Below are 27,419 nucleotides of genomic sequence, written 5' to 3'. Positions count from 1 at the left end.
CAAACTTGATGAGGATACACTCTGTCCCCTCATCCAGGTCATTAATGAATATATTAAACAAAATTGGACCAAGTATTGACCCCTGGGGGACACCACTGGTTACAGGCCTCCAACTAGACTTTGTGCCGCTGATCACAACCGTCTGAGTTCTGTCCCGATTAAAGTATTATTCAGAACATAAGAAAAAACTTGTGAAATGAAACTAAATAAAGTTTCATAAAAACAAACAAATCCTCCACTTTTTTCCATGGCTGGAGTTCCTTGTCCAAAGAAGTGGATGTATAAATAAGCACTTCTTAGGAACAACTTCCATTTTCTCTTCATCTAGCCTTTTTTTCTTCACAGATCCCTGGAGAGCACTCCAAAATAGAAAAGTTGATTTTATTTATTAAGTTAAGATCCCTCCCCCTCCAAAATGGAAAGAAAATTTGAAATAAATAATCAACAGACTTTCAGATTATTTTTTTATTTTTTAAAGCGAATTCCTGTATTTTCTTCATAAAAATTACTCAGCTTGTGTCCATGGTATTCTTGCCCAAATTTCAAAGTTGCTCTAAGCAGGCATTAAATCCAGACTGTCACCCCATATGTCTAGTGTTAATATGGTCACTTTTGGTTCAGAACAGCAAACCTAACATCTTAGAAAATTAAACCCCTCAATCAGAGAAACATGATCACTTCTCCAACCAGGCAGGTATTTATAAAACACTTTAGTTACTTCCCTATTTTTCCATTCCCATCTTTTTAGAGTCCTTCTATTATGGTGGTATATAAGAAATAGGGTCAGGTCAGACCATGCCAGCTCATTGTCTCACACATAATGGCTCCAGCCAACACCCTTACTTCAGATACTTCCCTTTCTGTCAAGCCTCCCATCCCTTCACTATTGCATCAGACTGTCTTCCAGTAATTCATTCAAACTCTCCCTCTGCCAATTTCTCCCTTTGTACTTTCTACGGCAGTCATTTTGCTGTCCTCTGCTGTTTCAGACATTGGGAAAAATGCACTGAAAACACAGGAAGAGAGTCTTGCTCCTCATTTCTGTGGCACAGGAGCCAAGAGGAGCAGACACCAGCTCAGCCCCAGTAGCATTCTGTAACACACTGGTTTTCCAACTTTTTTTCAAATTCTAACCCATTAAAATATTTGTCACTAGAGACAAAATATTGTGAATTAAGACCTGATGATAGGCCTGAGTATCAAATGTATCTTGTGAGTTTCTCAGAAGCAGCTTAAGTTTCTTCCAGTTGGTCTGTGGGTCACAAGCAGAAACCTGTTTGAGGTAGAGGGATATTCAGTTGCTCTGTGTGTATAATACAAGTGTGGTCTGGCTGGTGCCCTAGAGATTTGAGAGGAAAAAAAAAAGCACGCTCAGTGGAGACAAATCTTCAGAATATAGAACAAAATATGTAACAAAAGTCATGTCTCCAACTCCAAGAGCATTCTGTTATATTTCAAGTCCCTAACTCAAATTTTGAAGACAGGAGAGGCTTTTAATGAAATGTATTCCCAAAATTCATTCTCATACTCAGATTAATAGCTTGACCGGAAACTTTACAAAATGAAAAGGAAGTCTGGTATACTGGAGTGCAGAAGAAAGGAAGTTTGACAAGCTTTCATGCAGCTGGAAACATCAGGTAATTGTAACTTAAACTTCAATACCAGCTCCACATCTGCATTAAGCAATTATTAAAGGCAGGCTTTAATGTTTAAGCTTTTAAAGGTTATAAGGAAATATTATTTACATAATTAAATTTGCTACTTAATACTTCCTTGTCCTTCCCTCAGTGGCAGTGATCACTGTCAACCCTACAATATTGTGTATTACAATACAATAAGCAGAGAAGAGGTTAGTAAGAAGAGTCTATGCTTTGTTTTTTAACCCATTATAAAACTGTAACGTCGTACATGGAGTTGTAAACAATCTCACTGACAGAAAAAAATAAAGAGGTGTCCCCACAGGTAAAAATAAATCCTTTCAGTAAAGACAACAATGTACTCAAAACACAGTTATAAAATTTTGGCATAGGTCTACTTGCACAGTCCATGCCAAGAAAGTGTATGGAGAGGATGTGTAAGATGGGTAGGAAGGAGAAGAATGGGGTAATACAGTTTGTTACAGGATTAAGCTATATGTTCAGAATTCTCTATATATAGAAACACAGAAAGACATTCTGCAGAGCCTGATAGTAAAGAGCAATTCATAACAGCTAGCCACAGTGCATGGAATTCCTTTTTTTCCTTAGCAGTTGCTTGAGAGATACATTAGGTAATAGCACTGCCATGCTGACGAATAATACCGGAATTATGAAATTTATCAGTACAGCGATTTTACTGTTAAGAAAACTGCTAATAAAGATCCTAATGAACTAGAAGAGTTTTACCAGAAGCATACAAAGTCAAGTTACATTGATACTATAGATATTATCTCTGTGCTTTAAAATACTTTTAGTATTTCTACATTCATTCCACTGGAAAAAAAAATAAAAATCAAGATAAATCAAATACATACATAAACACACTCACTCAAATGGCACTCATTGCTTTTTGTACAATTAAGCTTTAGTGAAAATATACATCTTAAAACAAATGAAGTACAAATGTACAAAAATCCTTGAACTCAGATAAAAAATATATATAATACAATTTGCTACAGAGATATAAAACATTTAAAGTTTGCTCATCCTTTCTGATGAGAGTAAAATGATTTAAAGTCTGGAGGACTCCTGCTCATCATCACTGCAATCAGATTTAAAGCAGACCTGCAAGAGAAGACAAAGAGACAACTGAGCTGCAGAACTGACACTATTATCGGTTTGTGTGTTTTGTGGGGCACAGAAAGGCTGGGAGGGTGGGGGGTGGCTCTTCTTCCAGCACATTTTACTCCACTCTAACCAAATACTTTGGGAATATCAAAGGAAACCACAACCCAACCCCGAATCTCAAGTCATTACAGTTTCATTTAACCTTAAGATCTTTCCTTCTTTTAACTTCACAGGACAATTAACTGCAGTCTTATTACTTCAAAACCAACTGAAGGTTATCAAGCTGGATTAGTTTTTTTCGGACTTTTTCTCAATACATAGAACCATATCTTGGGACACTATGAACCCCACTGGTTCAGCTTGAAAAATCTACACTAAGACACAAGCTTTAACTTCAGCTATGTGAGATTATTAGTACACTTAACCATTCCTTCTATTCCATTACTGTAAGTGGGGGAAGAGTGAATCTGAAAAGGTGAACTAAAAATGACAGTACTATTATACATTCCATTAGCATTGTACCGTTTTAGAGAGGTGAATGACAAAAAATATCATCATGCAATTTTAATACATGGCCCTGTTGTGGCCACTTAATGATATGCTCCTAGCAATTTTAAAATTCCATTTCTGCTTGAAAGCAAAAGCAGTTTCTACGAAAGTGTTCTCTACTGGAATATACTCATGCTTCTCAAGATAATTCCACCCTAAGTGCAGGCATACTGAGCAAGCAGAATTGTGTACATCTTCAACTTAAAACCTTTACAAATAGCCTATTTTGCATGACCTATAAGCAAGCACAATATGCCACCTGTCTTTTAGGTAGTAAATACTCCATTCATATACCTCTAAATGTTTACTGAAGAGTAGAAGTTATGTCTGTAAGAAAGGGCTCTGTATTATCAGAAGCTATTTAAACATGTATTATGTTGTTGTTTTGGTAAACGCATTAAACTTCCTAAGATATTTTAGCATTTGTTTCGTGACACTTCTTCACACTCATTCATTTAGGGGATATTTTTACTTATTTGCTTAATACACTAGAATGATTCATTGGGAGCCCAGCTTTCTAAAGGAGCAAGTCCTAGAGTTGCATCGCTGCACCACACTCATTTCTGAGTTCATTAGTCGATTTTATTTAAGTTTTTACAGAGGGGGCCTCAATCACTCTGAAGTCATCTCCCCAGAAGTTTTTATAAAAAATGGCAAAATACATAAGGATCAAGACCCAAATCTTTAAGAAAGAAAGATCTATAGCACAAATGTTAACAACACACACTACATTCACCCCAGGTAACAGCTAACAGATGCTAGAGGAAGGCAGAATGCTGAGGGAGGAAAAACTCCTGGAGTTATAGGGATTGCTACAGTTTCTGAAATGCAGTGCAGGGGCAAAGCCGCAATAAAACAGATTTAGTTAGTTTCAGTATTCGATGAAAAACTTGGTTTTCCTATCACAAAATAATATAAAAAATGGAATGGATGTTAAGGTCTTATTGGTAGTTTTCTTATGAAAGAAAATAAATACCCTTACCTCTCCGCTAAAAAGTCTGTGAAAGAAGCCCCTCTTTGGCTTAGGAGACCTCTCTCTGTCTGGTGATACAGTACCATCAGCTTCATATGCATTGATATCTTCAAAGCATCCCGTTTCAATCATCTTTAAAACATATGAAATATAAATGAAATATCCATACAAGCCTCTCAAACATGTTCCATGTATTATCTATTTACTCTGGCTGGGTACTCCTAACAAACTTACAAATTTATCAGCCAAACTACACCACTCGTGGAGCTCCATGAAGGCAGGCACATTAACTCTCTTTGTGCATTCAGCAAACTAAAGAATTGCAATGAGAGCACTATCGTGCAGGTAAGAACTCAGATGCTCCCTTGCTTTGTTAAGGCATTTCTTCTGCTCATGATGCAATAAGCACAAGTTTTTAGAACCAGAAATTCATTTTCGTTTCATCTATTCTAATTTCAGAGCAGTCTAGCCTAGCAAATATAATACCTCTATACCCTGGACTGAACTTTATTAATAAACATGACATTGAAGAGGAGAAATGACTATTCTATGCAGAATACTAGTGCCTGCATAATATTAGGGGGGATACTTTTTACAAAGGGGACAAACTGCACTCTCAGGGAAAAAAGCAGCCGATGTCTGACCACAGTAATTTAAACATCATTCTGGTATTTTGAACAGCTGTCTGTCAAAACACAACTAACACATAGTATAATTAGAAATAAGGCAATGCAATAGAGAAGGTAATACATCATGAAAAAAAAGATATAATGAAGACAGGTCTCTGGAGAGAAGCAAGGGATTTTGAAGTAATCTGTGTTTGTGTATATAGAAAATGAAAGAATTAAAAACACAATTACTGGGTGCAGAAAGGACAGCAGAAAGAGTAAATGCTAAAATGTAAACCAGACATGGTCAGAAGGAGGAGAGTGGTTAATGCCCACATGTTGGCATTTATTGGTGAGTGCCACTGATACCCACCTATCGTAACAGGCATGGAACCAACTAAGTATACCTTGTAGAGGGAGAGAGGGCATAAAGAGGAACAAGAAGAAATGTGGTCTGCTTTTGTTGTAAACCATGACATTAGGTAAATTATGGGAGGGGAAGAGGAATTCTTAAGAGACTGAGAGCAAAGATTTGAAGGAAAGCTCAGTAACATGGATTAAAAGAAAAAATAAGCACAAATGCAAAATGAAGTCTGCACAGTTATTAATTGAAGAGAAGGAATTACCATCAGCAGAATTCCACAACTACTTTCAGCTTTATCCCTCTAGGTGGGGTTAGAGTTATTAAACTGCAGTGCATTTCTTAATGACTGCATCATATTCTGAAGTTCAGAATTACAATGCAGCACAGGAAATCTTTATTTCTCCAACAGCCTACGGTTCCTTGCTTCTTAATGAAGACTTTCTATGTCAAATGACACCTTTCAAATTTCCTTCTTAATGAAATGCAAAAAAAAGCAAAAGAGAAACAAAAGGGAATGTACTTTTTTTCCTCAGACTTTTTCAGAAATTGCTCATCTTTTGTGTTCAAGCTTTAAATAAAATTCATACCAGGAAAGAAACTACACTAGTAGAATTCAAGACAATACTAGTTTCAGAAAGTTATGAACATCTTATAATAGGAGGAAGGCATTCATAACAAGAACTAGAATTGTTCTAGTAACTAGAATTGTTACTGAGTGCTCTTCCTGAAATAATGAAGATTTGAATTTCCTAAACACAGACTGAACCACATGCAGAGGTAGCAAAATTTTAGTATTCTATGCAGAATACTAGAATACTCATTCACTAGGCAGATGAAAAAGCTTTAAGAGAAAGTCTGACTCAACCAATGTTGAATTGTTTGTTTTGAAACTTCAGAAAAAGTGAAATCCGCAGTTCTGTATTACTATGTCACCTGGATACTCTATTGATATACAGGCATGATACACAAATAGCTTGCACTGCACCTATTTGCTTTTGAATACTTTGAATAGCATTCTATCCCTCTCCTATGAACAGCAGTATTGAATAACATGATAGAAGAACAAGGAAAACGTGGTGACACTGATGCTAAATACTGTTCTGTAAGATGTACCTATGACAAGATGCCAGATTCTATTTATGCAAATTTACCGTAGATCTCAATTTTTAACAAGTTGTTTATGTTTTGAGAAAATCTTTTTTCTGAAGTCTCTCAGCAAAGTAGTCTAAAGCAGAAACTTGTTTACGTCTCACAGAGAAAGTTTATACTATAATTATATCCCTTATTAAATCTTCTATACTGCTGTGCTAGAGAAAATAATCTTTTATGAAGCATACAATACCTCATTTTGCCAAGGGATTGAGACACAACCCGTAACAAATTTTGAATAGAAGTCATCATCTGTAGTATCCAGGTTCACTCCTTTTACTGTTGAGAACTGCTCTATGTCCAGGACATCTTTACAATATACGGCACGTGGCTGCAGTACAATACAAGATTGCTTCATTAAGGTTTTGGGTTTTGGTTTTGAGTTTTTTTTGTTTTGGGGTGGGTTTGGTTTTTTTTGTTTGTTTGTTTGTTTTTTTTCTTTTTTTCTTTCCTAGATGAGCAAAAGGGGAGCGAAATGTCTGCAATTTTATATTTCACATTGCTGATCACCAAATTACACTATACTACAAAACAGAAATGCAGAAACTTAAAAGACTCTTGTCATGAGGCACCTGAGCGATTCCATCCATTCTGCAAGTAACAGAAAAGAAATAGCAAAACCAGAAACAGCATGCAACTCCTCTGGATTTCTTAACGGTTGTTATCAATTGCTCATCTTCTGTCACCCTCCTTTCAACTCCAGAGTAATTTCTTCAAAGCTAATCTTCATTTGTTCAGCATCTGAGCTAGGGAAGTAGACTTTTAAGGGCTAAGTAATCAGCTACAAAGCTCCCTAGAGCAATACCACTATTGCAAAATGTTTTGTGATCTCGGATGAAATGTCACAAAACAACTAGCCATCAATAGCTACAATGGCATTCTCCTGCCAATTTAACTAACTTTAAAGGTTTCTCTGGAGTTCACGTGACTGCTGACATAGAATTATGACAGTTCTTGCCTTTTTAGATACTAATCAAATCTGTCTCACCTACTTACATCTGGCAAGAATGGAGGTTCTAACATGTTAGCTTCCAGCCTTTTGAAGTTAATATTCTTGAAAATAGGATGTTGCTTTACCATAGCAGCTCCATCTTCAGTGCAACCCAGTCGTTCCCCTGGATTTTTAGCAAGTAACTGCAAAGATATGGAAAAAAATCTATATAAAATAAACTTATTGAAAGATATTGTATTACATGGCCTTTTATTAGATGAAACTTATCATGGTATCAAAATAAACTGGAAATCCAAACTACAACATTCTGGGAGCAAAAAGATTTTCAGTAGACAAAAGAATCTCTGAAAGCAGACCTTTTGAAGATTATACCCAAAGTTACATGAAAATATTTTAATTGATGCCATGCTAAGTAGATTTTACAGTTCAGACTTTGCAGTAGACTTTACTTTCAGGAAATACAGACTTACATTTTCTCCAAAGGGCTTAAGTAATGCACATATTTTGCACAAACTAGTAAAAAAAATCTTTTGAAGCTTTCTGTATAGACGTATTTTTTACTAAATTTAAGAATATGCAAGATAAAAAAACAGCTGTTGTCTTGTACAGACTCTTTTAGGCAAGGAAACTAGTATACTACTCTGCCATTTCTCCCCATACAGTATCAAAGTTGAGCATGCTGTTGTACTCCACCTATAATTACATGTGGTCCAAGGAATACTGAACCTCTGCATTCACATGATGAAAAATTAATTTATGCAGCCTTCCTTCATCTTGAAAAATGTTCTGAATTCTCGAAGTTCGATAACTGAACAACTCACAGACAGTCACAAACTTCCATCTGAACCAAAGGAAGATTTAAGAACTCCAGCTTTGAAAAATTTTCAATAGGAGATGTTAAAATAAAGTAGTTCATCTCTTAAAAAGGATTAGAAATTTAATTTTCAAACCTCTACGTCTCTTCACCCACCATCCTGCAGATGGATTTTGCCTCCTCTGAGAACTTGTCTGAGTACGTTTCCTGGTCTTCCTTTACTCTCCGGTCAATCTCATCCCGTTTGACCCTTTCCTTATGCTTCCTGAACGGGGACTGTCCTTCAATCATTTCATAAATCAAGCACCCAAGACCCCACCAATCCGGGCTGAACGTGTACTTTTCATTTTTGAGAACTTCTGGAGCTACAAAACAAAAACAAAGAAATCCCCATAACAATTCACTTTAAATTAACTAATTAAATATTGAAAAACCTCTCAGGCACTCTTTTGGCTTTGTGCAGAGATCTTTGTGTAACTCCTCTGTATTTTGAAGAAATCTTAATTGCTACAGTGAGGACTCTGTTTATATCCAAGAGAAGCACTTCAGTTCTTTAACACTTAAGGTCAATATCGTTTATAAACTAAGAATGAAGTTTTTCCAAAGCATGGAAAGAAACGAGTTGTCATAGTAATTCACCTGCTTGCCTATGACCCCTAAATCTCTTTGAACCTCAGAAAAAAATTAGGTGCTTTCTGAAAGTTCTACCTAAAGCTAGAATTTCCGGACTTAAGTTTTCATGTTTATCAGTAGGCTTATAATTGACTACTAACATCTACTACAGCATAACCTTTCTTCCCATAAAAAGTCTAGTAACTAATCCAGACCAAATATAGTTCTTTGGACAAGTCATTCATATATTCACAGAAGCAAATTTTCTGGTGAAACATAACTAGCAAAGGATACTTTACATACCCATGTAACCAACAGTCCCAACCCGTCCTCGGACCGTTTCTCCTTCTGGAATCTGCACAGCTAATCCAAGATCTGAAATTCTGATATGTCCTATTTATGTTAAAAAAAAATTACACATAGTCAACAAATAATGAAATATTGCCACTTTTAAAACAAAAAAAATTTCTGTAGCATACGTTATCAAAAAAGCCACCCCAAAACATCAAAACATTCGTATACTCATACCACTAGGCTTATTTAACTTAACTAGAAAGGAGTGATTTATTGTTATTCAGCTCTCCCTTAAATATATAAAGGAAGAGAGGCACAGATCTAACTGATTTCCTGAAGGTCATACAAAAAAATTTGCTGTTAAGTACTCTAATTCCTAGCTTTGGCATAGGCTGCTACTCGAGGACAAACAGAAATGATGACTGCTCATTTCAAATTCTGTATGTACGCATCAGACACTTGCATTTTTCCATTCTGTATTCCCGCTACAAACACTTAGCTGAGATCCTAACAAAACATCAGAATTTACTCCATTTGTTCCAAATATGAGAAAACTGTAGCCTGTACTGAGACATCAGGTTCTCCTCTGATAAAGTACCCTAATAATTCTAAGCACAAGTAACGAGAATTGCTATCCCACTTCCACCCCAAAAGAAAAGTAGTGTAGCCATAACCTACTTATAATTATTTATATTGTAACATGTTAGTTCAATATTAGGATTTCCCAATCTCATTAATCAGTCTAATGTAGATAACTTCAGCTTCTATTTCACTTTATAAGCCAATCTCTCAAGCTGACTACCTTTTCTGTTACACATGGCATTTACAGTAGTACCTATTAATGTAAATGTAGCCTAGTGGAAGACTATGGTTTGTCACAAACAACACTGCTCGGATGGAGAAACAGCCCAAGAAGGGCAATGGGAATAAGTTCATCCCACCCTCCCTTACATTCCAATGGACAGATAAAGTTCTTTGCTGGACAGACTCAACAGCAAATGATTCAAGACAGTTCAAGCCAAGAATTGTACTGACATGTTTCTAATTTAAAATTACATAATGTATTTTCTTAATAAAAAAATAAAAGGCTAGACAGAAGAAAGGACAATTACATTTTCAACTCAATTTTAAAACAGAAAAATTGCCAATCATCTGTAGTAGAAAGATTCAGGGGGGAGGGAACAAAACAAAACCCGCATTTATTTCTAATACTGGATGTAAGGACAGGGTGCCCATCATTTACAGAAACATCACAGATTCACAGAATAATTCAGGCTGGAAGGGACTTCAGGAGGTCTCTAGTACAACCTTCTGAGCAAGCAGTCAGCCCAAAGTGTTCAAGGCTTTTTAAAATCTTGTCTAGAAAGCCTCCAAGAGCAGACACTGTATCACCTCTCTGGGTAACCTGTTCCAGTGCCTGAATGTCCTTTATGTGTATATTCTCTGTCATTCAAAAAGCTCTACAGCATCAGTGTTAGTTAAAAGCAAATTAATTTCTTATTTACATGTGATAGATAATCAAGGGGTGGGGAGAGAGAGTGGAGAAAGTCAAGTGCCACTCTATATACTGGTTGGAAATAACTAAATGCTCTTGAGCAGCAAATGCTATTTTAAATATGCTCAGATGCTCTTCTATTCCTGGACATCTGATGAACCCCTTTTCAAGTGCAGGATCTGAGCTCCTGAAGCGATTTTCTAATTAGTCCCCTCTGCTCTCTGGAACAAGATCAGAATATCCCTGGCAGAGAGAAAGCATTCTAGTGCAGTCCTGCAAGGCTGCATCTTTCCTCAAAGAAGCCTTCAGCTTTTGCAAGACATTGCTGGATGGAAAAATTAAAGAATGCATTTGATGTCTAGCAAAGCTTTAGCTCTTGGAAAGTGATTTCTCCCAAGCATCACCTTTTTAGAAATTTATCAGTCAGAACATGCTGACTTTAAAAAAAATAAATTGCGCTAATGACTTCAAAAACAGTTTTTCCTTAACTAAAATACTCAGCAATTACAACAACAAACAGGTAATATTCATCCACAGCTTAGAAGAAGGTAATTGCTGCACATGTTCTACAGTGAACACAAAAGAGTGATAAATTTTATACAAAGGCATTAAAGGAAGTTAAACTGGCTTTTGAAAAACAAAAAAACTTCTTCAAGGAAGTTTGTACTTCCTTGATTCCTTCTGGCCACATATGCATCAGTGACCATCAGACCAGTTTTAGTTGAAATGTTAAAACAGAGATGCTTCGGTTTTCTTTGCTTCTTTATTGCTTAATTATAGTTTACTAAGTAAAATTCTGGCCCCACATCTAAGAAACCATGTTTCCATAGTCAAAAGAAAAGACAAAGAGAGAAAAAAAAAAAAAAATCAATAAAAATGTTTTACCCATCTTAAACCTGAAAGGGGAAAAGAAAGAGGAGCAAAAGGGGAAAAGTAGCCATTTTAAAGTGGGAAATTGACCCCTCAAATATTGTTATCATCACCCCTCAAAACCCCACTATTTTCCCCTACTTTCTAAAAAGCAAGGGCAGTTTTTTCTTTACTAATTAAAGTTAACATTTGTCAGTCAGGTCCCTTTTATTATGAAGAAATCCCTTTGATTTCTGGCACAGTATCACAGAATCACAGAATTTTCAGAGTTGGAAGGGACCTCTAGAGATCATCTAGCCCAACTCCCCTGCTAAAGCAGGATTGCCCAGAGCACATTACTCAGGACTGCATCCAGGCGGGTCTTGAAAATCTCCAGAGAAGGGGACTCCACAACCTCCCTGGGCAGCCTGTTCCAGTGCTCTGTCACCCTCACCAGAAAGAAGTTTTTCTGTGTATGTGAACGGAACTTCCTGGGTTCTAACTTGTGCCCATTACCCCTCGTCCTGTCACTTGGAACCACTGAAAAGAGCCTGGCTCCATCCTCCTTCAAACCACCCTTTAGATACTTGTACGCCATAATAAGGTCTCCCCTCAGCCTTCTCTTCTCCAGGCTAAAGAGTCCCAGCTCTCTCAGCCTTTCCTCCTAAGGCAGATGCTCCAAGCCCTTAATCATCTTAGTTGCCTTTCGCTGGACTCACCCCAGCAGTTCCCTGTCCCTCTTGAACTGGGGAGCCCAAAACTGGACACAGTATTCCAGTTGTGGCCTCACCAGTGCAGAGCAGAGGGGGAGAATGACCTCCCTCGACCTACTGGCCACACTCTTCCCTATGCGGCCCAGGATTCCATTGGCCTTTTTGGCAACAAGGGCACATTGCTGGGCCATGGATAATTTACTGTCTACCACAACCCCCAGATCCTTCTCCTCTGAGCTACTTTCCAGCAGGTCCGCCCCTAACCTGTACTGGTGCCTAGCATTCTTCCTCCCCAGGTGCAGGACCTTGCACCTAATTAGACTTGTAATTCCCAATGTCAAAATTAATTTTAATATTTACTTACCACAGTCATCAAGGAGTATATTCTCAGGCTTCAAGTCTCTACAAATTAAACAGAATAGAAGTGTGAATTATACAAAGGCAAAATTATTAGCCATCATCAAGTGCAACTGAGGCAACATAAGACTTCTTGGTTCTGATTAAAGCTATTTTCCAGTTTCTACCTATATAGAAAAAAAAGTTGTGAATTTAAGGACTTATACTACAAATAGTTTAACCGTAGAACTCAAGGTCCATTTTTCCCCAACTCTCTAATCCATTTTCATTAACAGCAGCAATTAATATTTCACAGATGAAAAAATTTCCTCTACACAACACTAAAATCCCGATATAAAGAACCACTAACTTACACCCGAATTTGTGCTCATAAGTGAAAGATATTTCTCCTAAGACTATCAGCCATACAACTCCACAATGGTAAAGCACATCAGTGCTTGCTGCAGTCTGATCTGACCCCTTCCTTGCTATATTCCATCCCAGGGTATCAAATTATCAAAGAGTAATAGTCCCATGACTAAGCATAGTCTTAATACCATCCATTCTAACTCAATTTCATTAATTTGGATATGCAGCTTCTAAAGCTTACTAGACACTTGTATTTAGTTAGGATTCTTTGCAATCAACTTTCTAAGAGTGTCTACTACTTTTCCATAAACATCAAAGTTTCACATGAAACATTTTTTAGTTATTAAATGCTAGCAAGACTCAGGAAATAGCAAAAAGGGCAATTAATTCAGTGTTGCTATTCTGCATTTTATAGGCATCTTCTTGCACATTTTTCCTTTAAGAATAAAAGAAGAAACTCAATGTGACATTTGGATTCCCCCCCCAAGGAAAATTTGGGGAGTCACTGAAGCTGAATCAGCTGTTCAGAGGTTACTTCTAAGATTTGTCCTCTAGCAGATTCTACTGAGAACACACATATTTTGTATATATACATATATTCTGTGCATATATATAATAAAACATATAATATATATTTTATATGTAATTGTGATACGCATCAGAAAGTATGTGGACTGCAATACTGTCTCTTAGATTTATTCCACCATAAATATTGTAAGGCCAGAAATAGACAAGCAAAAATCGGTACTTGGCTAAAGTTGCCGTTATTAATGGAATAGACTATTAAAAACAATATGTACATATATGGATATATGTACAGTTGTGAGAAAAACAGTTATTCATATACAAGCAGAAAAGACTGAATAATGTAAAAGAACTGCAGCAGTACCAAAAATGATAAAGAAAATTCAGCTCAAACTTTAGGTAGAAACACATCTACTTTAAAGCATGTAATGTATGCTCAGGTTAACTCAAGTAAGCAAGTTTAAAGAGTTTCGTTTCCACTGATTAAAGCTGATTAAAGTCTAATCTAAAACTTAAGCAGCAGATGTTGCTAGTAAGTATTAAGAGAAGCTAATGCTGTTCTGACATGATTTTGGTTGGTCAATAGTAAAACTTGTTTCCAGCCAAAATTCCAGCTTTTTTATACTGTTCGTTTCTAGGCCTAGCGGTTTGCAAAGAATTCAGCTTTTGGAAGCATTCAGCTATAAGCTCTAGCTCTGAGGTGCTAGCTTTGGGGTACCAGCTTTCTCCCTCTTCCCTACCTCCATCACAACAGAGGCAAGAGTCACATTTTCTGTTGGAATACAGAGATGCTAGTCCTGCACTGGCTACTGCTCAGCCAACAAGCTCAGAACGAGAGCTAGCAATCCCATTCTAGCAAAGGCAGCAGTTTTCCCTTAGGAGAGAGAAAGGTTGGAGGACCCCAAAGCTCACAAAACTAAGAGTTTCATTAAAAAGACTTAGAAATTATACATTTATTTTAAATTGGACTAAAAAAAGCACTGGTCTATTTTTGCTATAGCTTACACCAGCCTTCCTACATAGAAAATTTTTGGATAAAAATCCATCAGAGGATTGCACTGCAAAGATTTCTATTCTGAGCATGGGTGTGAGGCAGGCAAGGAGCTATTTGTTTTATCCACTACAGCTTCAACAGGTCTTTGAGCCTGATCTTTGACCTTCCAGGCACATTTCAGCGGTGCTATGGGCACCTACATGAGCTTGTAAGGAAAATTTAGGTATCCAAGTAGCTCATCTGATAAAAACCACTACCATCCTTGAGGAGTCAGGTAACTCCTGCTGGAAAAATCCAGCAATTAAGTCTCTTTTGGAAAGCAGGCACTTGTTCCCCACCTTGTCTTATACAAATCCTGACTTTGCCCGAAGTATTATCAGACTTTTTAAGTAGCAGATGTGTGAATAGCTCTGCTACTGTATGTTCCTGCCTGTTTGCTTATTTTTCTAATGTCAGCAACATATGGCAAGTTACAGAGAGTTTCACAAGCTACCACTGAACAAGCAAACTGGCTCAATTGCTATCACAGGGCAGCACGGGGCCCTCCTTCCAGCTCTGCACCTGTTCTTTCAAGCCCATGGGAACCCCACTAACAAAATGGCACAACTGACCCCAGGGTCCTACAGACAGCACCAACCCCACTGCTTGAAATGCAGTAATAACTGCTATAAAGACACATGAAACACACAATAAAAATTGGTGTTAATGGAGAGGAAGTTAGGCCTAAGTTTTCTGCTTTATGAGGCATTTTGGTACTGATGGCAACACATCCCAAATATAATAAATTTATAATAAATTTTAACATGAGTGGCTTACATTAAAACTGCTATTCTAGAACTGAACAGACTGACAACATAAACTGATTTTTACATCCGTCTGCACCGAGGATTTATTTTTTCAGAAGTTCTGAACTTCCCTTCTTCCACTGCCTCTACAGTACATTTTACTGTGAATATACAGACGGAGAGCCAGAAAAACACATTCTCAAGAAAATATTTTACAACAGTCTGTTACAGAATTAAAGTCTGCTTTAACAGTTAAAGCTATTTGTCTAAAAAGAGAGTTTTAATCTTCTTTAAAGCTGGAAAACATATGCAGTAATAGATCTTGAGATATGGCAACAAGAAAAAGAAGTTGCTCAAATTTCAGAAATTAATTAATTAAATGCTTTCATAATGACAGCAAAATAAGAAAAACATTCCTCTGTATTTTCTTACCTTGGAGAATGAAAAATATTAGTTAACGTAATTTGGAAATTAAATCATTGAATCAATGAAAGTGTTCTTTCCCCCACAACAACATTAAGACTGGAGGTTGCCAGCATAACTTCATTGGTGAGAATAAAATAATGATGGCAAATTTTCCCAAGCTTTCTGTTTCACTAATCATACATAATCACTGTACTGCTGCTTAAATGCATTTCAGTTAAGATGTCCAATAGAGAATTTGGATCACGTAACACATGACTGTAATTGGCGACATTCTGAAGACTTCTATGACCACCTGTTTTGGCTTGTTGACTTTAAAACTGTAAAATTTATAACTACACTCCTAAATGCATGATACAAAAAGAAATACATATGGAAAAAACAAATCAAGACCATCAGGAAAAAACCTCCCCTTAGCAAAAGAGAAGAAACAAGACTTCGTTCTAAAAACAGTTGGTCATTCGATAGTAAAAAACACAGGGCTGAAAGTGATTCTAGAGAAGGTGTAAAATTCTCCAAACATATTTGAGTTTTAGTACTCAAGTGCAGTTGAGCTAACATGGTATAATTAGAGTCTCTTCTTTAAAAACAGTCAACTGTTTACGTGCTGGGCAGGAACTCCCCTAGTATGTCCTATACTGAATTGTTTGAATAATGCCTTCAGGTATTATGATGAAATTTAAGCCTTTCTTTTTCCTCCAAGCATACAAATTATTCAGTTACTAACACATGTACAGCTGTCTCTTGGTCCTTCATTTTGTTATGAACAGAGAACTAAAAATAATTCCCATTCTTTTAATTAAGAGTCAATTTTACTCAGATTTGGTTGTGAAACTACTTTTTTCCCTTGCTCATAAATGTAAGTCCATGCAAATTTTCAGTAGTTCAAAACTGATTATGTAATAGCACAAAACAGGACAGAGGTCTAGACACCAAGACCGCTCCAGAAGAAACCACAACTGCTTCAAGATCAGGAATTACAGACAGAACACTAGGATTTGACATTATGTATCTGAAGGTCTTATAAGCAAATAGCTAACAAGTTGGGCTTAAACACGTCGTCTGTGGGTTTTTTTGTTGTTTTTGTTTTCTTTAGGTTTTTTTGGTTGTTGTTTTATATTTTAAACAATCAGTTTTGTTTTCACTTGAGCAGTATGAAATGACCTACTTGTAGCTGATCCATATGAGTAGAATGATGGGCAAAACCATTTATCCTTGCTTCCCTCCTACGTGCATGCCAAAACACACTGTGTAACATTGTTAAGATTGGCCAAACTCTTTAGGGAACCACATACAACGACCAGCATAAGCCTGATTTATTCTGTGGTTCTTCCACTTTCTGCTGTGTGTGTGTTAGTCTTCTATATTGGGGAGGGAAAAGACTAAGGCTCATTACATGAAAGTTATGCAAGATTATACTTTAAATATTCCTTGAAAACAAGTGGTACTTGGTTTTACACACAAGAAATATAAAGAAAGTGTTCTTGGTCCACCACTAAATTTGTTTTGCTTGTTCTGTAATAATAATGCATGCAAGGGGTTAAATGATGTATGTATAAAGACAGAAAAGAGCAATAAGATCATACACTCAGTGAAAATGCATGAGGCTTCTGACCGTTTCATTAATACAAAAGCAATAAAGTGTTTATTGGAGGAATCTGAAATAAATATAGAAGAAAGAGGGCAACATGGATTATAACTGACTTTTTACCTTCTTAGGTGTAACAAGCAATGCAGTAAGGGACTTGTATAGCCTTCTGTGAACTTCTACTTAAGAATGGGCAGGAATACAATGCCATGTTCCTAAAACAACTTTTACTATGAAGTGGAAGTACAAACTTGTTTTCGTAGAAAACAATTAATACATTCAATGCTGAACAGACACGGAGGTACAGACAGAGCTACGAGCAATTGTAGATGCCACTCACCTGTAAACAATTCTCTCCTTCTGCAAATCCTCCAGACCACAGCACAGTTCTGCAGCATAGAAAATAGCCCTTTCTTCATCAAAGCCAGGATTCCCCATGTTATATATGTGAAACTTCAAATCCCCTCCATTCATTATGGTTAATACTAAACACAGGGCATCTTTCGTCTCATATGTATAGGATAAACTAACCTAAAAATGGGGCAGGGGGAGAAGAGGACCATTATTAATTCATAAACCCCAACACAATTCACAGCTCTTTTTTTTTCCCCAATACAAGCAACATATGAATCCTTTTTTAAAACAAAAAAAGAACAAAACAGCCAAGTAGAAAATTGTTCCTGTCCGGTACTTGAAGACAGAAAGGAATTCAGACTAATTTGCATGTACACACATACCCTACAACACTATACAAACGTTTAGTGACATATCTGTTTAGATACCATAGAGCTCCCTCCATAGATTTATTGATGATGCCCCTCAGCTGCATGTTATCTGTATTACTCTTTGTAAAGATAACGTGCACATATACCTTATTTTATTAATACCTCAGGGATTATGCATTGTCAAACCATCTTCCTGAACTTCTACAAGACTCAAAGCTGCCCTACACTAGAGAAACTTAAAAAGTTATTTGAAAGATCAAACACGTAGTTTCTATTCCTCCCTCCACCTCCCCAAATAACTACATATTTCCCTAGCTTACAACTTGTCAACAGTAAAGACTTAGCATAGCTCTTTATAGTCTTTCTTCTCACTGTATTTGGAATAAAGTGCTCACAGGGAAGGAAGAACACTTTTTTTTTTTCTTCAGGTTTTAAGTAAATGTTTTTAAAGTGCATTTGAAGTTTTACAGTAGTCTTGTGAATTTAAAGAGGAACAATTTAAGAAGTGTTATATACTGCAAAATTTAACATATGTTGTTTAATTTAGAAACTCAGTTTCAATAGAAAAAGCTACGCTATGGTGATGATCATCTGGCAGGATCTTCAAAATTACCTACAGAGATCAATTAACTTCTACTAAAAGCAATGGGATTTAAACTTACTTATCAAATGTAACCTTAACCTTAAATATAAGTTTGAAAAAAATCAGTAGGATTTTTTGGACTCAATAAATGTATTTTTAAATGCAGTACCAGTACATAAAGGTCATAACTCAGGAGTAAGACCAAACTCTTCCTACAGAAGCATAAATCCAATACTAAATAACAAAATGAAATAAATATACAAATCAGCTAATCAGGGCAAGGGTTCCTATTTGGTGGTGTTAAACTGTCCTGTCCAGCTATTAATGACTTCACTTGTGACACAAGCATGACAAATTATCTCCCCACTTCCAACCCAGTATTACTGCAGGACCTAGATCTAGATCTTCTCTGTTACATCAAAAGAAACATTGGACGGCAAGAGGAAAATAACTTATGCACAATCCTATAAAGTAATTTTAAATTAAACTTTGATCAATTATTGATAAGATATTTACATATCTTGAAAAAATATTACTCAAAAATAGGAGTTTTACTTTGCTCTCATGTCTCCACAACTAATTTCTGGATTCAATTTCAACCAAACCAAGGCCATGAGCCTTGTAGAAACATACTAATGTTATTTTCTCACAACAACATTATTTATAATAACTTAAAATACATTAATGTATCTGGCCAGCAGGTTCTTAATTTTTATTTTACCTGGCAGCATTCAACAGAGTTTTTTTATAATACATAAAGCTTATCAAAATATATATACATATTTCATATGTACATATGAAACATATATACGTTTATAAATAACTACCACCACCCTCTAACACAGGTACTTTAAAATCTTCTCTGAACAGCAATACAAAATTTATGAGTAGATGGATTTAAAAACAAAGCAAAATGCATTTAAAATTAACATTTAAATGACAAGAATTCAATACAAAAAATAAACATTGCCTTAGGGAAGTTTACCTGGTATATCTTTGATCATTCTAAGTTATTTCACTGCTTAGTAATTAGAGTTACAAACAGACCATAATTTAGGTGATAGTATCAAGTTAAAGTATTAAGACTTTCATTCTGTGGAATTTCTATTAAAAATTTATGTTAATTGTTTCACATCCAAGAGACTTCTTTAAGCCTTCATTCACAGCAAAGCAATATAACTAACTTGAATTGATATACTAGTCAAATTTCGTGTTTAGCTTGAAATGTATAAGCAACATAGTAATGAATGCTATGAAAATACCTAAGGATATAAAAACTCTACTATTAAAAGTCACAGAAATGCAGGATATGCAACTTCTAATGGCAATTGAATGGCAGACTCTCATGAAGTCACCCTTTTGTTAAGAGCATTTTAGGAATAACCTCCAAAAATGAAATTAAAAATCAGCATTAATTATAAGAAAATAGGTGTATGGAAGGGAAGAAAGGGGTAAGATAAGAAAACAGAGTGCAATGCATTGGAAGAAGAGATAGAGAAAAGAAGGAAAAAATAGGATGGAATAAAGTATATGGAATATCCTCTTTGTTAAACATAAGCAAACATACTCAGTCATAGGCTGCAGCAGAAATATAGACTTTAACTGATATTCAGGTCTGAGTACTACAGAATAACCAATTTCCCTGTAAACAGAGGACAAAGATTCAGTGGCATCAGCATGCTGAAACACAACCTAATGTTTTGGTTGTAAGAGAAATAAAGCAGGCAGACTAAAACCAATTCAATATCAGATAAAAACAATCCCTCTGCATGGACTACTCACAATCACACACAAAACATACTTATCATTATATCAATCGTTTATCTCAGCAGTCATGCATTCTCTAAATCAATAAAAAAAAGTCTTGTGCCCACGAGCTCCTGGAAGAGACTGAAATAAAGCAAAGCAAGACAAACTTCTGAGAATAAGATCAGATCAGAAGTAGATACTTACTACAAACCTACTATTCACTTTTTCTAGAATTCTTTTTTCATTTAGAGCCATTGATTCTCCTTTCCTCTTCTTTATTCTCTTTTTTTCTAGCTTCTTACAAGCATACATTTTTCCTGTTGCCCGTACTTGGCAGGCACACACCTAAAAAAGAAGGAAAGGAAGGTGTGTCAGATGCCAGGGTATTTTTTAGATTTTTTTTTAAAGAAGATAAAATCTTATTTTCTTTTTTCACTCTTGAATGCTCTCAGAAAATGAAGGTCTGTAAGCTTCAATACAGAGCTTTCACCCATGAAACAACTTTGAAGGGTCACAAAAGCTGTAACAGAAGTAGAAAAAGTGATTATACAGGAGCAAACCCATTTTTGTTGGGGTCGAATAGTTCAGTAAAACTGTGGATCTTGTGTTGGTGAAAAACTTGGCTTTGGTAATAGTCTATGTCTACAGAAGCAGGAGAGAGGACAAACATCCACACCACAAACAAGCGGGAGAAAAGATGGTAATTTAGTAACCCTCCTTCCCCTTCAATGTAGGGCTCTGGTTAAAGCACTTAGGGGGAAAAAAACCCAATGAATTATAAACAGAATGAATAAAATCTATAGATTTTCCTATCAGGTTCATGAATATTCTACATAATTATTAAGCAGAAACTACATTCTCATTGCCAAATGGAATTTCTAAACAGAAGCAACTGTTGTTAGTGGAAGTTTTCTCCAACTTTGTGCATGACCTACAATACTGAAACTAACACACTGAAAGAAAACAGTTTGGATTGATGACAGTTTGCCTGGTGATGTGTCAAAAATAGATTGTTAGTCAAGAGTTAAAAAGCTGCTCCTCTGTATTAACCTTTTATTTTTTTTTCTTAAGGATTGCCTCCAGAAGGATATATCTGTACTCACCTCTCCAAATCCACCTTTGCCTAGTACTCGATAATGCCTAAATGTGTGTTTGGTTACTGGTTGCCTGATTAACAGAAAGAAACAATTAGTGAAACAGGAATTACAAGAGTTAGCAATGCTCTCCCCACCCTGACAACTGTCTTCATTTTCTCCTTCTTGCTGTATGACATCTTATTAAGTAACAGTTGCCTTGAACTCATGAAGACAGTATTATAAGCTGAATTTCAAATGAAAGGGGTGTTTTGATTAGAAACATTGGCTCCCTCATGTGGTCATCAGACATTCACAAAAGCAGGAAAAAAAAGCTGATCAATCAGGCCCTGTGCTGTTTACAGTTAGAGCCTTATCTGTTCTCATCAATTTAGCACCTCCAGTTGTCTCCCTTAGTTGCCGTACACATGTAGGCTGCGTTTCAATGAGATCATGCTTACAATGCAGCATTTCAAAGGTAAACCATTTCTGATTTTGCTTTGCTGTTTCGCTTTTTCAACAAAGAAAGAGTTGAGGTATGCAACAGCAGTTCACAGCCAAATTGTTAAGGTATTGATGCAGTGGAAGAGGAACAGATAACGGGAGGCAGTAAAGGTGTCAGCCATTCTATGCTAAAACACTCCTAATCATCTATCAGAGCAGGGCTATTTCATGGTGGTGGGTTTTGGTTTAGGTTTGTTTTTTGTTTGTTTGGTTTGTGGGTTTTTTTTTGGTTTTTTTTTTGGTTTTTTTTTTTGAAGAGCAGTCATTGTTAATGCAGCTTTGTTCTCAGGACAACGCATGGAATTTCATTTAGTAGAGAATTTTGTTTAATTGTTTGAGTAACTTCTCTACTTCTCTTCCTGGGTTTTGCTATTTGCTACTAATTCAGTCAAATAAAGACACTGGATAATTGGAATTTACCATAAAATTAATGCTCAAGCACCTTAGTTTTTGAATATGTGATCACGATGCCCAGCAGTGCTGAATTAGAATCAGTTTGTACCAATTTCAGCCTTCTGAAAAAGTCTGGACACTCATTAAGCATTGATTTAAAAGGCCAAACTAGATTCTGATATAGACAAATCTTGCAGCATTGTAATTACTAGATCTGTTTCTGTACCACCCTGAAAAACTGATTAGTTAACCCAGTCACCCAGTGGGTTATAAAACTAGATTACTCTGCTTATTAACCACTAATTAGACCAAGTTTGAAACTAAAGGATGATAGCATTTCCAAGAAAGATTGGTATACCTCTGCACACTTGACAGCCAAACATATATACACATGATAATAAATTTGCATTTACCTAATACAAATTTACCACTTAAAGACTCCTTTATTTCCTTTGGAGTATTGGCTGTCTTGCTGTCCCATCAACATCAACCTTTATATTTTGTCTTTCAGATCATAATTTCTTCGATAGGCAGTGTCATTCATTAGGGCTCTACAGCATTTCTAGCATAACAAACAGAATTGGCCACAAAGCAAAGCAAAATTATAATGTAAACATTATAAACTTACTTTTCCAGCCATTTCCACTGTAAAAAACGGGAAAAATACACACTTTCTTGGTAAGCTTCAAAGGGTCTTCTGCTTAGGTATTCATGGACAATTCTAGCAACAGGAAAATAAAATCAATCTTATACTGAGAAAACTGATGAAGCAGGAGGTGCTATCAACCTAGTAAAATATACTTAAACATATCAATCAAGCTGTAGGCAGAAAAACATTGTCACTGCACTCTAAAATGGTTTTAACCTAGATGTCCCACAAAATGAGTACCTGTCACAGAAAAGTGTTCCTGTCAAAACACTAGTGAATGCTAAACTACTGTTACCTATGATAACTACAAAGTTTGACCTCTGCATTCTCATTAAGTGTCTTCAAGTCCACCTAAACATCAGCCTCTCAATAGCTATGCAATGCATATGTGACCCCACAAATATGACCTCTGAAAGATATTTACAGGAAAGCATCTACATTTTTTCATACATTATTTGGAGACTGGTAAGTGAAATTTTATTGTAGGATTTGAAATTGAAATACTAAATGCCATATCCAACCTGAACACCAGGTACCATATCATTCCCCTTAAACTAAACTGACTGTGGAGGAGTGGGGGGGGATAGAAAAAAAGTCATTCAGACTGTATTCAGATATTAACTGGGCAGAGGAAAAGGGATGACCTACATGGCAGATCCTCCATTTGAGACTTGTTTTACTAGGTGTTCTCACACATCCCTTTCAATCTTATAATCTCAGGTTGTATGCTTATTTTTGTTGCCAGGGAGATGACCCAAGCAGTGACAAAACGTGTTGTAATCCTTCAGACATGATCAAGCATGCCTTGAAGAACCAGTAATATCAGAAACATAAAGGTTTTAGAAAGACATACAACACTGGTAAATACGTACCATCCCTCCAAGAAAAGCCTTCTCTGCTGCTGTGTGAAATACCACTTCATGACTTCAGAACAAAACCAAGTTGTCTTTGTTTGTGTTAACTACCACAATCCATCCTCTAACCAGCCATCTCAATGAAACATAACTGTTGGCCCCAGTTCAACCCATTATCAAGAGCTATAAATTATGTAACATTGTTCAGACATCTTTCAAGCTCCAGTTTATAACTTCATATATTTCCAACTACCTTCACCATAGAAGAGAAGTCACTCAAAAGGTAAGAATATAATAAAGAGAAATATCATTCCAACTTAAACAATACTTGGTAGCAGATAATAGTGTGATTTTATGCAAAACTAGCATTGAAGATAAAGCTCTGCAAAAGTCAAACATCTACATCACATCTGAAGGAAACCTAGTCCTTTAATAAATCTGTTCCAAATTTCTTACCTACACTCATTTCAGAGACCAAATACTCCTGGGTGTAATAACTTAATCTTTCATTTCTCTCAGAAACATACAAATTTCTCCTGTGATACTCAAACTTAGCACTATGCATTTTTAACTTACCTAGTACAGTCCATAAAAAGATCTTTAGAAGGGTTCTTTTTCAGTCTTGCTTTACATTCATTTACTGTTTCCTGAGGTATTTCTGGCAAGTGTGCTGCAGACTTTACATCATTTAAAAAAAAAAAAAAAAAAAAAAAAAAAAAAGGGCAACAATGAAAGAAATTTTGTAAAACAACAGAATGAGTAAAAGTTCTGTATTCAAAGTGAAATGAAATCTGCTAATACAGAAAAGAAAAGGAAGGGTTTGGCTAAAGAGGAAACCAAGAAAGTCAGACTGAGGCAAAATTTTTATTTGTTCCCTACTACAGAAAAATGCCTTGAAAGCTATTACAGTTATTTACTATTTCAGTCTCCAGGGAAACAAACTTGGCAATAACTCGAATTTCTTTTCCTTTCCATAAATCTACCACCACAAAAGCAAGTTATCTACTTGGTTTGGCAGGATGGAAGGAAGGTGAAACACACACAATTTGGGCAACTATTTCAAACCAGCTCAAAGAAGTCTTTTTTTTTTTTTTTGAGGGGGCAAAAACTGCATGTGACTTATGGTAGTGCCAAAGAAATTATCGGAAGAAATGTGGCAAACTTGGAGTTTTTCTGCTTTTAAGGCATCAGCAAGACCTTCATTTGGAGTAAAGTCTTCTCCAGATGACCAAAGTAAGATAAGCAGAAGGAGCATCTATTCATAGAAAGCAAACATCTAATTATATATCCACAGAAAAGCTTCTATTGGATACCAAAGAACAGACTCTTACAAGTCAATCAGTGAGATCTAATATATGCCAAAGATTGGCTATTAATGATCTCCATGCAAAAGAGAGAAACAGAATGTTCTAGAACAAAACAAAACAGCATTTCACTCTATGAAAACCTGCAGCAATTCTGAAAATTTGCAACAAACCGAGGCCACACAGGAGTCTGAAAGAAGCCTGAGAATTTCAAGAATTCCTCATTCTTATGCCTTCAGACTAGAAAACTCTGAGTTAATTTGTTAACAAGTTTTCTTCAGATGCTAAATGAGTTTGTTTAAAAATATATCTTCACTTGAGACTAATATTTTAATGAGAAAACATAGGAGAATAAATTGTAATGATAGCAGTCATAAAAGCAGAGATCAGTCAAGGTTTTTGCTCAACTTGATAGAAGTCTCACAATTTTAGAAGGCAGTTTACCTTTCAGAAAGACAAAAATGGGACTAATGAAGTTTGAAAGTCAATTTACTAAAAACAATGCAAACACTTAGATCTCTATTTATCTGACATTTACAAAACACTTGAGACAATATTTTGCAATGTAATATATTTACCCCATTAGTGAAGTATGTCTCTAAAACTTTCAGGCCACAGTCTATACGCTTTTCATCTGAAGATACCTCATATTCTGCCTAGGGGAATGGAATTGAAAATTAAATTATGTTCAGAACTATTTGGCACTAAATTCTTTTACACAATGCTAGGTAAATTTTACCATGAATACCACAATGCTCCTAATATAAAAGGAAATGAAGGCTCTCAATGTTTAAAATCTATTTAAAGATTTTTAGACTACGTAGTGAAGTATGTATTAAGAACAGTCCAAAGAAAAAAAAAAACACACATGGAATTTAACTTTTGGAAAACATACAAAAACTAACAGTTAGTCTGAATGGAATTAGAGAAACTACATCCTAGAGGTTAAAGTAGATCAATTACAATGAAATAGTAGTTACATAGTATGGTAGGACAGAATGATCCAGATAGGAAATAATTAAATGAGTACAATAATCAGCTTTTTCTTCACTGTATTTTTTTTTTCCTTCATGTATTTTTCTTTACTACAGTCTTGGGTAAAACCAGGATAGAACTACTACTTTTCAGAAGGTCATGTTAACTGGAAATAAGTGAGATCCACACCAAACCCTACTTCATTCTTTAAACCAAGTAGATACAAAATTTTGTGAAGTTTTTCACTTAGTAATATGTGGTACTGTGATGTAGAAAAAGACCACTGTGCAATGTAGCGCATTTTGCAGATAAACAACTGGCAGCTTAATAGAGCTCCAGAGGTAGCTACCTATGGAAAAAAATCAAACAATCAAACAGATACTAGTATTGAAAAACTCCAAGGACTACTTACTATTAATAATCTTAAGGAATAACCTAGAAGCTGACATCAGAAGTCACAACATTTAAATATAACACAGAATCTGGGGAAAGATGAATTAGGAAAGAGCAATCTCAAACAGCAACCTGTATTAGCTTCATAAGCTGGGCCAACTCAATCAAAGCTTATTTCATATCTCAGAATGTAAAAGCATGCACCTAGGAACAAAGAATATATGGCAGACATCCAGAATACACTACAAAACAACAGTTTGGCATACTGGGACAACAATCATGAAGAACCTCATAGGAACTTCCAAGTGATTGATCTAATCAAAAGAGAAGTTACATACCTGTATAAAGAAAACTAAATCAATGAAAAATTACAGTTCAAGAACCAAACACACACACAATACTGAAAAGAACAGAATCCCTGAACTCCAGTTCTGCAATCAATTGCAACTAACCCACAATGAGTCACTAAGTCATCAACATCTTTTCAGCTGAAACATTATGGTATCAACTGCTTCAGCACAGTACTCAAATCCATAAACAATTGCAAGCCATTGTTTTTGCTACTTCAATTCCACAACAATTAGTCTACTGGTAAGGAATTCTTCTGCAACTACCAAACAACCTGAGCAGGTTAGAAAAGTTAATCAACCACAGCAGTGCGCTTTAACATTTTTGATTATGCCAAAGTAGTCACTAATTTAATACAAACAGTTAGGCGTACTGTTTTAAGCAGATACTGTAATTTAAAAGGAAGTTTAAGAGACAGCCTTGTCAACTAATTTCTGTTACTCACAGCGCTTAAGAGGGAAGTTTGAGCTGTCACCCATTCTTTTTCATACTTGAGTAACCTTGTCCCCAGCTACTGAAATGAGTCACTAGATGATTGGATAACTGTAATTCCTCACTTTAATTTCTGACACTTTTATTCAATTATTTCACAACTCTTCTTTCTGTAAAGCCAAGCTGACTCCAGACTTTAAGATCACACCTTCTCAAGAGTTAAAGCTTACCAGTGTTAGTACTCAGTACAGGTAGACAACATAGCATTGTACTAGCTTGA

General features: G+C 35.9%; 1 protein-coding gene across 1 annotated transcript; it reads right to left on the bottom strand.

Moving 5' to 3' along the window:
* Positions 1-2,611: 2,611 nt before the first annotated feature.
* GRK4 (G protein-coupled receptor kinase 4) lies at positions 2,612-25,603 on the bottom strand. Its single transcript, XM_082482619.1, has 13 exons — positions 25,570-25,603; positions 24,264-24,364; positions 22,813-22,905; positions 21,318-21,381; positions 20,419-20,559; positions 17,498-17,688; positions 12,502-12,539; positions 9,090-9,179; positions 8,331-8,539; positions 7,405-7,542; positions 6,602-6,739; positions 4,297-4,419; positions 2,612-2,762 (listed from the first exon to the last, which is right to left on the bottom strand). The coding sequence occupies exons 2-13, from the start codon at positions 24,275-24,277 to the stop codon at positions 2,709-2,711; spliced, it is 1,293 nt and encodes a 430-aa protein (XP_082338745.1). The 5' UTR covers positions 24,278-24,364; positions 25,570-25,603; the 3' UTR covers positions 2,612-2,708.
* Between the last annotated feature and the right edge of the window lie 1,816 nt (positions 25,604-27,419).

Source organism: Vanellus vanellus (genome assembly GCF_965231255.1).
Source record: "Vanellus vanellus genome assembly, chromosome: 4".
Taxonomy (NCBI): domain Eukaryota; kingdom Metazoa; phylum Chordata; class Aves; order Charadriiformes; family Charadriidae; genus Vanellus; species Vanellus vanellus.
This window is presented reverse-complemented; position numbering and strand designations above follow the sequence as displayed.

Coding starts and splice junctions, on each gene's coding strand:
- GRK4 (XM_082482619.1), bottom strand. Junction 12,540..17,497: donor AAGGAGAGAATTGTTTACAG/GTGAGTGGCATC, acceptor TTTAATTTGTAG/AGACTTGAAGCCTGAGAATA. Junction 6,740..7,404: donor AACCTCCATTCTTGCCAGAT/GTAAGTAGGTGA, acceptor ATTGTACTGCAG/CCACGTGCCGTATATTGTAA.